Below are 12,442 nucleotides of genomic sequence, written 5' to 3' on the forward strand. Positions count from 1 at the left end.
AACATAGGACAAGCAACACGTAGCATGTAGACAGAGCAATAGCACAAAAAGCAACAAAACAAAATACATCAAAGCAACAAAGTGTTTCCACACCTCACAAGCTACAGACAACAGGGAAAGCGGCAATACACAGCTAGGGATTATGTTCACAAGCCTGATTGGCCTTTAGCCATGTCTTTATGTTTTTTGTGAAGGTGCGATATGTGGTGCAGTTGTGTGTTTCTGATGGCAGTGTGTTCCAGACATGGGAAGCTCTCACAGAGAAAGCAGATTGACTAAAGGTGCTTTTCCTTAAGGGAACAATACAGTCACCTCTCATGGCAGACCTTGTGGATTTGCTGCCATGGGTTTGGGTTTTCTGTTTAACAAAAGTACAAAAGTAACACAATTGTTTTTTCTGTTTAACAAAGTAACACTATATATGTCAGTATAAATATATTACAAATGTATTTACATCTCAATATCACTGTAAAAGCACTATACATGTCAGTATAAATGTATACAAAATTTACTAACATCTCAAATCACTGTAATAACACTATAAATATCAGTGAATGTATATTATCTCACACATGACAAAAATACAAGAAAACACGAGATAGACCTATGAGTGTGAGTGTGTGTGTCAGTAAACACATGAGGGAGGGGATGGGTCCGTGTGTGCGTGTGTGCGTGTGTGTGTGTGTCTGTGTTTGCTAAGGTCATTTGTACAGTATGTGAGAGATAGGGGTGGCAGGTATTAGTTAAGTGTCTTTATCCATGGGTGCTAGACATAGTCATTACTTACATACTCGGTCTCCCTCTTGTTCTCCAGGGAGAAGTTGTGCATGTGGGTGTTGACTCCACCAGACACTGACTCCACCTTGTAGCTCCACCTCTTCTTATTCTGCTCCTTCTTGATCACGTCCAGCTTGGTGTGCAGCGGCGGTTTGGCCTCTATCGCCCCCCAGTGTCCACCACCTCCGCCTTCCACACCTACCGCGCCCACCACCACCGTCGTGTTCGTCATCACGGTGCCGTTGGCAAGCCGTTCATCCCCCGCCCAGGCCTGCTCCCCGCTTGTGTTCTCTGTCAAAACAACAGGAAGTGATGTCATGGTTTAGAAACGTTTTCAAATGTCCAAAAAGTCCAAAAAGCTTGAGGTTGAATGTGCATTGTTAGATTGAGTATGGTCTGTGTATTGGCAAGGAGATGGAACGCCATTATGTTAGTTTCAGAAACATCTTTACTAAGATTATGGTGTGTTTGGATGCTATCAGAGTTCCAGAGTTCGCGAATCTGAAATAGCCTAACCACTATAATGACCTGAGAATGAGACTGAGACCAGTGCCTCGCAAGCTGTTCTATGACCCAAGATTGAGAGAGAGAGAGAGAGAGAGAGAGAGAGAGAGAGAGAGAGAGAGAGAGAGAGAAGAGAGAGAGAGAGAGAGAGAGAGAGAGAGAGAGAGAGAGAGAGAGAGAGAGACTGAAAAATAAAGTAAGAACGAGAGAGTTATGGAGAGAGGAGAGAGAGTGATACTGAAAATAAAGTAAGATCGAGAGAGTTATGGAGAGAGAGAGGGAGAGCAATGGAAGGGGGCAGAGAGAGAGGGAAGAGCAGAGAGAGAAACAGAGAGAGAGAGAGAGAGAGAGACAGAGAGAGTGGGGTGAGCAGAGAGAGAGAGATCGAGAGCGAGAGCGGAGAGAGAGAGAGAGAGAGAGAGAGAAGAAGTCAGTCGCTTGCTCCTGATATTTATAGACCACGTCGCTGAAAAAGATTCCTGACAAATCGTTAAAGACAGAGCGGAGCAGAGCCTAGACCACCTGACCGGGCCAGAGGGGGAGATAGGAGAAGGGAGAGGAGGGGGGAGGAGGGGGGTTTAAACACCGCTCCCTAATATAGAAAAGGGATGAACTATCCACCATATGATCAGGGTCAGCCAGAACTACTATTGCCTAATGCACTACTATTGACCAGAGCCCCATGAGCCTGTGTGCTATGCTGGACAGTATGGTTGCATCCCAAATGGCACCCTACAGTGCCTTGCAAAAGTATTCATCCCCCTTGGTGTTTTTCCTATTTTGTTGCATTACAACCTGTAATTTAAATGGATTTTCATTTTGATTTTTTTTGTAATGGACATTCACAAAATAGTCCAAATTGGTGAAGTGAAATGAAAAAAAAAAATAAGGGAAGACTGGTGCGTGCATATGTATTCACCCCCTTTGCTATGAAGCCCCTAAATAAGATCTGGTGCAACCAATTACATTCAGAAGTCACATAATTAGTTCAATAAAGTCCACCTGTGTGCAATCTAAGTGCCACAAGATCTCAGTATATATACACCTGTTCTGAAAGGCCCCAGAGTCTGCAACACCACTAAGCAACGGGAACCACCAAGCAAGCGGCACCATGAAGACCAAGGAGCTCTCCAAACAGGTCTTTGACAAAGTTGTGGAGAAGTACAGATCAGAGTTGGGTTATAAAAAAATATCCGAAACTTTAAACATCCCACGGAGCACCATTAAATCCATTATTTAAAAATGGAAAGAATATGGCACCACAACAAACCTGCCAAGAGAGGGTCGTCCACCAAAACTCACAGAATAGGCAAGGAGGGCATTAATCAGAGAGGCAACAAAGAGACCAAAGATAACCCTGAAGGAGCTGCAAAGCTCCACAGCAGAGATTGGAGTATCTGTCCATAGGACCACTTTAAGCCGCACACTCCACAGAGCTGGGCTTTACAGAAGAGTGGCCAGAAAAAAGCCATTGCTTAAAGAACAAAATAAGCAAACAGGTTTGGTGAACGCCAAAAGGCATGTGGGAGACATATGGAAGAAGGTACTCTGGTCAGATGAGACAAAAATTGAGCTTTTTGGCCAACAAGGAAAACGCTATGTCTGGCGCAAACCCAACACCTCTCATCCCCCTGAGAACACCATCCCCACAGTGAAGCATGATGCTGCCACCACCATGCTTCAATTTGGGGATGGTGTTCTCGGGGTGATGAGAGGTGTTGGGTTTGCGCCAGACATAGCGTTTTCCTTGTTGGCCAAAAAGCTACATTTTAGTCTCATCTGACCAAATGTTTTTCATCGGCAGGGACTGGGAAACTGGTCAGAGTTGAAGGAATGATGGATGCAACTAAATACAGGGAAATTCTTGAGGAAAACCTGTTTCAGTCTTCCAGAGATTTGAGACTGGGACAGAGGTTCACCTTCCAGGAGGACAATGACCCTAAGCATACTGCTAAAGCAACACTTGAGTGGTTTAAGGGGAAACATTTAAATGTCTTGGAATGGCCTAGTCAAAGCCCAGACCTCAATCCAATTGAGAATCTGTGGTATGACTTAAAGATTGCTGTACACCAGCCGAACCAATCCAACTTGAAGGAGCCGGAGCGGTTTTGCCTTGAAGAATGGACAAAAATCCCAGTGACTAGATGTGCCAAGCTTATAGAGACACACCCCAAGAGACTTGCAGCTGCAATTGCTGCAAAAGGTGGCTCTACAAAGTATTGACTTGGGGGGGGGGGGGGGGGGGGGGGGTTAATAGTTATGCGCGCTCATGTTTTTTTGTCTTATTTCTTGTTTGTTTCACCCCCAAAAATATTTTGCACCTTCAAAGTGGTAGGCATGTTGTGTAAATCAAATGATACAAACCCCCAAGAAATCAATTTTAATTCCAGGTTGTAAGGCAACAAAATAGGAAAAATGCCAAGGGGGGTGAATACTTCCGCAAGCCACTCTATTCCCTATATAGTGCACTGCTTTTGACCAGGGCCCATGGGGAATAGGATTCCATTAGCACACAGGCCATCTGAAGGCACTCAGGGAAAGAATGACAACACTGGATTTGAACCTGGGATCATCAGGCCAGCAGTGGTCTTAACACATTCAACTGGTCTTGGCAAAGACATACACACATACACACAAACAAAAAAAACACAGACATACACATACACTTACATGAACACACACACACGCAGTTACACACACACACAAACACATATTATAAGGATTAAGTAGAACCAGATTCTGGCTTGCAGAGTGGTGTGCAGGTTGGGGCGGGTGGGGAGGGGCGGGCTACATTATGTACACAACAACATAAACATCAATAATGACATAATGGCTGCAGAATAGATACAGCTGCTCCATCCTCACCCTTCACCTCGAAACCAGACAAATCACTTCGACCAACTCCTAAAAACCAGAAATAAGTGGAAAGGATCTAAGGGGAGAGCGAGCCCAGTCTACAGTGCATTCGGAAAGTATTCAGACCCCTTGAATTTTTACACATTTTGTTACTTTACAGCCTTATTCTAAAACTGAAATATCCACATTTACAAGTCTTCTCGGGTATGACGCTACAAGCTTGGCACACCTGTATTTGGGGAGTTTCTCCCATTCATCTCTGCAGATCCTCTCAAGCTCTGTCAGATTGGATAGGGAGCGTCACTGCACTGCTATTTTCAGGTCTCTCCAGAGATGTTTGATCAGGTTCAAATCCGGGCTCTGGCTGGGCCACTCCAGGACATTCAGAGACTTGTCCCGAAGCCACTCCTGCATTGTCTTGGCTGTGTTCTTAGGGTCGTTGTCCTGTTGGAAAATGAACCTTCAACCCAGTCTGAGGTCCTGAGCGCTCTGGAGCAAGTTTTCATCAAGGATCTCTCTGTACTTTGCACTGTTCATCTTTCCCTCGATCCTGACTAGTCTCCCAGTCCCTGCTGCTGAAAAACATCCCACAGCATGATGCTGCCACCACCATGCTTCACCGTAGGGAGCGTGCCAGGTTTCCTCCAGATGTGATGCTTGGTATTCAGGCCAAAGAGTTCAATCTTGGTTTCATCAGACCAGAGAATCTTGTTTCTCATGGTCTGAGAGTCCTTTAGGTGCCTATGGCAAACTCCAAGCGGGCTGTCATGTGCCTTTTACTGAGGAGTGGCCACTCTACCATAAAGGCCTGATTGGTGGAGTACTGCAGAGATGGTTGTCCTTCTGGAAGGTTCTCCCATCTCCACAGAGGAACTCTGGAGCTCTGTCAGAGTGACCATTGGGTTCTTGGTCACCTCCCTGACCAAGGCCCTTCTTCCCCAATTGCTCAGTTTGGCTGAGCGGCCAGCTCTAAGAAGAGTCTTGGTGGTTCCAAACTTCTTCCATTTAAGAATGATGGAGGCCACTGTGTTCTTGGGGACCTTCAATGCTGCATACATTTTTTGGTACCCTTCCCCAGATCTGTGCCTCGACACAATCCTGTCTCGGAGGTCTACGGACAATTCCTTCGATCTCATGGCTTGGTTTTTGCTCTGACAATGCACTGTCAACTGTGAGACATTATATAGACAGGTGTGTGCCTATCCAAATCATGTCCAATCAATTGAATTTACCACAGGTGGACTCCAATCAAGTTGTAGAAACATCTCATGGAGGATCAATGGAAACAGGATGCACCTGAGCTCAATTTCGAATATCATAGCAAAGGGTAGTTCAGTGTTTAATTTTTAATACATTTGCAAACATTTATAAAAACCAGTTTTTGCTTTGTTATTATGGGGTATTGTGTGTAGATTGATGAGAAAAAATAATAATTTAATCAATTTACTTTTTCTGATAAACATCTTACAAAATCTTTGTCTAATGGCAGCGGAGTAAACAGCTTTGACTGTGGTGAGAGAGCGAGAGAGAGAGAGAGAGAGAGAGAGAGAGAGAGAGAGAGAGAGAGAGAGAGAGAGAGAGAGAGAGAGAGAGAGAGAGAGAGAGAGAGAGAGAGAGAGAGAGAGAGAGAGAGAGAGAGAGAGAGGAGAGGAGAGGCCTTGTTAAATTCTTGGTATGCCTCCCAAATGGCAACCTTTTGCCCATATAGTGCACTACTTTTGAGGGCATCTCAGCAACTCTAAACACAGAGCACAACAGTGTGATAGAGGCAGGTACAGTGGCCTAGAGGCTGTTCTAGGGTCAGTTTGGTCTGTAATTGTTATTGTGAAGGACAATGGGCTATAGCTAGCAGTCAACACTGGACAGCATTGTGGGATTGGCAACTGGCAATGTTTTCAAACACTTCTGAGTAATCGAATTGAGAGACATCAAGGTCTAAAGTGAACCAACCAAACAAGGTGTGTATAATATTTTTATGATTTATCAAATTAATTGTAAAGAATATTACATTGTAATGGAAAACTGTGATTTATACCGTAAATGTGTACATTTATCAACAATAAAATACTGTAAAGCATTATACTGCAGCATGCTGTAAATTATGGTGCATTGTGGGAAAATGTTGTGGGCAAGGAAATAATTGCTGTATTTCGAATGGTACTGTAATTCCACCCCACAGAATACAGTGCAGTATTTTTGGAGTGCCACAAACCTTTTGAGCACTAGTGGGTGCACGGTATTGTTGTTTTTGACTCATTAACATATTTTGAGTCGTGCCTTGTATGTGAGTATGAGGTGTAGTATTGCCACATCAATTAAATGTGTATAGAGGACGGATTGGTGTGGCAGCAAGTTGCAAACCTTTAATGGTTGAGTACTTGCCATGTCCTTTGGTCTGTTTTGCCCTGTATTTGCTGCCAGTTTGGAAGCCTTTATTAAGGCCTCTAGACGTCCAAGTGATATAAAAGTTCAAAATGTGGTATTTTATATCACTTGTACTTCTAGAGGCCTTGACAAAGGCTTCCAAACTGGCATTCATTGATATGATGTCATATGTAAACACATTAGCAGCCAACCTGCTTGCACCAATCCCATGCAATTACGGTAAAATACTGTAAAATGCAAACCCCATCTCCCCTCAATGAATTTCATTCATTCATCCATTAATTCATCCATTACAATTACCATAAAAAGATTACAGTAACTCACTGTACTGTTGTTTTACTGTAACTTACAGGTAGACAGTTGCCTGTTAGTTGCCATAAAAACAATAGTAAAAAAGATTACAGGAACAGTATTGGATACCGTAAAATACGGTATAGTAACATACTGTACCTTTTGGTGACTTACAGGAGACTGGCTGCCTCTAAGTTACTGTAAAAACAACAGGAAATGTTTTACAGTGTACATAGTGCACTACTTTTGACCATAGTGCACTATATAGGCTCCGTGTAGCTCAGTTGGTAGAGCACGGCGCTTGCAACGCCAGGGTTGTGGGTTCGATTCCCACGGGGGGCCAGTATGAAAATGTATGCACTCACTCGCTGTAAATCGCTCTGGATAAGAGCGTCTGCTAAATGACTCAAATGTAAACATGTAATATAGGGAATAGGATGACAAGTGAAGTGGATGATGATGAAGTAAGTAGCAGAGCAGAGTGAAGCAGCCTGCAGGCCAGACTGCTGTTTAAAAGTCACAGACCTTGCTAACAATAGCCTTTGTGTGTGCCAATGTGACAGTGGACTGCTTCAGCACACACCACTGTGGCCAAGCCAAATTACTAGGAGGAGAAAACACACACCAACGCCTGGTGGGCTGACACGGCCCCACTAAACACACAACAACACCACAGGGGGCAGAGTGAAACAGTGCCTTCCCCTCTTTCCTCGTGATAATGCAAGGTGGAGGAAGTATGGGTTCACATGGATGTGAAATGTATGCCAAGTCCATATTAGTGTGTGCGCGCGCATGTGCGTGCGTGTGTGTGTCAGGTCCTGCAGGCGGGTTTATTTCCACTCCGGTGTAGTTCTCACACAGCTCGCGCACCCGTCGTCCCTCCCCGGTTCCCACCTCGGTGTTGTGTTGCTAATAACTGCGTGCAGACAGACAGCGGGAGATGTGCACTTCACCAGATTCCTTCTCTCCTTCTCCGCTCTCCCCTCCCAGCAAAGTTCTGGCTCAAAACAGGGACAGGCCACCTCTAAAACCACGGGTATTTGCATGCTGCTTGTCCCGATGTCAAAGCTGCGCGTTTGGGAAAGGAGAGTAGGCCTATGGACATAACAAAGTCGTCATTCACAAAACGCTCATCTTTGCACATCTGCTTCAGCAAAATATACACATTTGTGGCATTCACTAACGATTGGGTTGGGCAGCCAGATGTATGTGTGTGTGTGTGTGTGTGTGTGTGTGTGTGTGTGTGTGTGTGTGTGTGTGTGTGTGTGTGTGTGTGTGCGTGTGCGTGTGCGTACATGCGTGTGTGCAGAGCGCAAGAGAGCACACAGTATATGGTATTGAGAGTCAGTATGTCGTCCTCAAAAGAACAACGACTACAGTGTGTATCTGACATATGGTGGCGCGCGCCTTAGCGAGCCGAGTGGCAGAATTGAGGGAATGCCACGGGCTAAAATAGTTGCGCAGGTTCCATTCAATCCCAATGGTGCATTTCACACCCAATGACAGAGTATATAAATTGTTCAACTAAAGAAAGGTCACAACATTATGTATTTCAATGCATTTTTTTGTTTTGTTTAATTACTGTATGGCCCATATATACTGTGCGCCATGGCTATGTTGGCAATAGGTTACGCGTGCGCAAAACGTATTTACACATTGGCTATATACTTAAACCTCACACTACAAATAAGAAAACACTGATTCGATACTAATGGCACTCATTTACAGTACCCAACATTTTATTAACCCCTTACATGCACTGTAATGCACATAATCTTATTCAGCGTGAATCCTCTCTGAACCGCCGCAGGGCCAGCGTTGCTATTTGTATTGGGCACCGGACCCTTAGAGGGAGGCATACCGTCCGGTACTCATTGAGAGCCGGCCACAAGGCAGCCACAGTCCGCTGAGTGGCTAGATATTACCGATTGACACAAATTAACTCACATCAATATTTAATGAGTAGGCATAGCCTAAGTAACCCATAACGTGCGCAAATGTTTGCATGGCATCGGGCACGAGTCAGTAGCCTATGGAAAGAAGTGTCCTGCTATAGCCTACGCACCAACACCAACCCGCAGGCTATAGCCCTAAGACTACAGGGGTTCTCTAACAGAAACAGACCAACCCAGCTCAGTACCTTCACAGAAAGAGCGATATTTAGAACCATGAGGCGCTTACCTTGTTTCTGCGCGGGGAGCAGAATGGTGCTGAGTTTTTTGGACGCGGCGCTGGAGCAAGCTCCCCGTCCCTCTAGCAAGGCTTGCAGTGGTCGGGTCTCCCCCGGTTGGTACTGACAAGTCAGCCCGGAGCCACAGCGCCCAGTGTACACTCCACACGCCTGACCCTCAGCAAGGGCGCACGACAGACAGCACCCGCAGCCGGGCTCCCGCACTATCTCTGCGCAGTCTTTTGGCAGCGGCTTGCACTGCATGAGAGCCCCGGCGTCACACGGCTCACATCGGACCACCGGCCCCACGGTCTCCGCGAACCGGGTGAATGCAGCGAGCACGGCAGTGAGACAAAGCACGCATAGACCGGGCATTCTGCCGATAAACTGGTCACAAAGGGACAGTATGCGAGTTGTCACGTAGGCTTAAGGGGACTCTCTGTGTCACAGCGAGCAGACTAGACTTCTCCATCGGTATTTTCTTTTAAGCGAACTTGTCGTTTTATACAGGCGGGAAAAAGAGCCAACAAGTCACACCCTCCGTATGAATAATGTAAACGGAGAGCCCCGATCCCGAGGGACCGCGGACGTTGACGACACAGGCTTGAGAATGACATTAATAACGGTTTACAACCGATTCACAGGTGGATTAGGCTTATTCGATGAACATACAGTATTTATTGTCTAACTATCACTTTGTATAAAAGGTTTAATATATACACCTACTATTTTCTTGTATTTTCATTGATTAAAGCAGGTAATACTCTTCTTTAATTTAGAGTTAGGAGCCAAGTAAAATGTGAAACATATAGGACCAGTTTCCCTGACACAGATTATGCCTAGTCCTGGACCAAAACGTATGCTACATTTTCCTTTGAAAGTGTTTTTGGTCCAGGACTAAACTTAATCCAGGTTGGGACACCAGCCCCATACGGTTAGAATTTTTCACATATACAGCACAATAGATACGGTCTGAATCAGTTTCCCTTGGCTATACCAGTGTTTTTCCTGCTGGCAATTTTGAACAGTGGCTCTTTTCCTCCATCTCCCATAGTACGTCTCAAATGGCACCCTATTTGCTATATTGTGCACTACTTTTGACTCGAGCCCATAAGGCTCTGGGCCTCGTTTCCCAGTTGCGATATAATTTAAGCATTACGATGATCATTCCAGATGCATCGTTATTTACGAGCTAACTTGTTAAGAGTGTTTCCCAAAGAAGCACGTCGAGCGAACCTGTAAGTGCGACAGCTAACAGCTTCGTTGGGGGAGTGTTCGTTTTTTCACATGATGCTGAAATCGATGCCACTTGCGTCATAAGAAAACACGACTAATAGCCCACATTTCATGCCCTATGCATTTCGCAGACTAGTTTTTATGAATGAAAATAAATAACACCATAATCTACAAACTAACCATTTTCGTCATGTAATGTTCATTGATTTCAAGATTTGAACACCAGTCGTCTTCTTTATTCCACAGTGCTTTAGCACACTGCACCACAATATATTTGTCCATTTTAGCACACAAATATATACAGTAACCAACCCTCTACAGCACATATTTCGTTTTTACATAAAAAAAAAAAAAAAACGATTATAAGGCCGTGTCCATCCACAAGGACCTGAAGGAAACTCCCCACTGCGTAAAAGTGCAAGGCTGTTAGAAGCTGCACCTCAGCACTCAACGCAAAGTTTTAGCGGGTTGGTCGGCTGATTAAGAGAGACAAAAGGTCGAGCAGTCTGAGTATCTTCTCTCGTGGGAGCCTGTATTTTTGAAAGTTAGACCTATCATTGTGAGTCTGTATCTCGGCTCAGGTTGTTGCGAATAATATGCATTTATAATATACACCAACTGACTGCGCGGCCAGCGCCGCCTGTTATGTTGGAGCGCAACAATCCACTGAATAGCAGCCATGCTGTATTATTGTTGTTCCGCTGACCTCTGACAATGGCTTGGGTTTTATAGTGTTCCAGGTGTTTCCAATTTGTACCGGAAAGATTCAGCTTGGGATAAAACCTGGCATTTTTTTACAAATACATATTCCACTTTGGCTGCTCTACAAGTGGTCTGGATCACTCGTAGATGTCTGAAGGTTTTTAAGAGCCACTTTACTAACGAAGTCTCTGGGAAACACCTCGGCTACTAAAGATGGTTTTAAGGACTACATTAACGCTACGAAGGCTCTGGAATACGAGGCCCTGGTCAGAAGTAGTGCACTATAGGGAATAGGGTGCAATTTGGGACACAACCCTAACTTCTCCACCACATGGATAGCCACTTCCCCATGGCTCCACAGCACAGCGCTCCACGGGTGGTGCCCCCCACATACTGAAGACACTGCCCAAGTCTGCATTCTTTTGGGCAGGTTTGTAGGTGGATTCATTTCTCAACACACTTAAACATAGTCATTTGTGTGTGTGTGTGTGTGTGTGTGAGAGAGAGAGCTGTGGGGGGTGCAGCCACAGAGGGAGGTATTGTTTTACTGTTCTGGGTTGTGGAACCTGCTGAGTTCTGGAACATAGACTATATCTCCACTGGTCCATGTCTCTGCCTCCATCCCTCTCAGCATGTCAAGCACACATCAGTACACAGATAGACCACAGAGAGAGTGCACCTCCTTGAGCACATGGAGGGCAGACTGCGCAGTATACCTCAGTCTCTCTTTATCCCACCTGGGGGTCGACTCACTCACCTTACACACACACACACACAAGCACACACACACACACACACACACACACACACACACACACCTCACAGGATTTCAAATTATTAGACAGAAATGGTGGGATTGTGCCGTCTCAGCAGCCTCCGCGCTCCTGCATACCCTCCTGTCCTGCAATAACAAACGCGAGAGGCGTACAACACTGAAAAAATAAAGCAATCAGTATTGACCATTGTCCGATTTCCACCAGAGAAGCAGAAAAAGTGTTGAGACTGCATTATGAAAAACAAGCACAGCGTAAGAAAACACCCCCAGAATAGCAAGAAAACGTCTGCAGCTAAGATTAGTTTTCTTATTACTTGGCATATTCCTTTTTTGTTTTCTTTTCGTCTGTGTTTTTTTTTTGTGTGCCTTTCACCCTGTCTGTCTGTCTGCCTGTACTAGCCTGTCTGTCTGTCTGCCTGACTGTCTGTCTGTCTTTGCATGCGCGCGCACGTGTGTGTGTGTTGACGTGATAACGGCAAGCTCATTGTCATGTAGGTACCATTGGGTGCCATTGTCATGTAGGTTACCATCCTGAGGCCTGTATGGGTGGGTGTCCTGTCCATTTGTGTTTGTCCAGCTGTGAATACATACAGCCTCTAGATTACATGCTGCCTGGTCTGGCTGCTCAAACAGAGATGTTTATGGAGCACATGGCCAAGACTGTGTCTGCATCCCAAATGGCACCCTGTCCTCTATATAGTGCACTACTTCTCACCCTATTCCCTATATAGTGCACTACTTCTGAC

The 12,442-nt window shown here is 45.2% G+C and overlaps 1 protein-coding gene across 1 annotated transcript in view; it reads right to left on the bottom strand.

Moving 5' to 3' along the window:
• Positions 1-9,358, bottom strand: part of LOC311131074 (insulin-like growth factor-binding protein 3) — a gene marked incomplete at both ends in the record, with an annotated part of 19,837 nt that extends 10,479 nt beyond the window's left edge. The window contains 2 exons of the mRNA XM_084163890.1: positions 788-1,068; positions 8,995-9,358. Of these exons, the coding sequence (XP_084020016.1) occupies positions 788-1,068; positions 8,995-9,358 (645 nt within the window). The remainder of the gene's footprint in view (positions 1-787; positions 1,069-8,994) is intronic.
• Positions 9,359-12,442: the final 3,084 nt, after the last annotated feature.

The sequence above is a fragment of the Coregonus lavaretus genome, assembly GCF_964263955.1.
Source record: "Coregonus lavaretus genome assembly, chromosome: 6".
NCBI classification, from domain to species: domain Eukaryota; kingdom Metazoa; phylum Chordata; class Actinopteri; order Salmoniformes; family Salmonidae; genus Coregonus; species Coregonus lavaretus.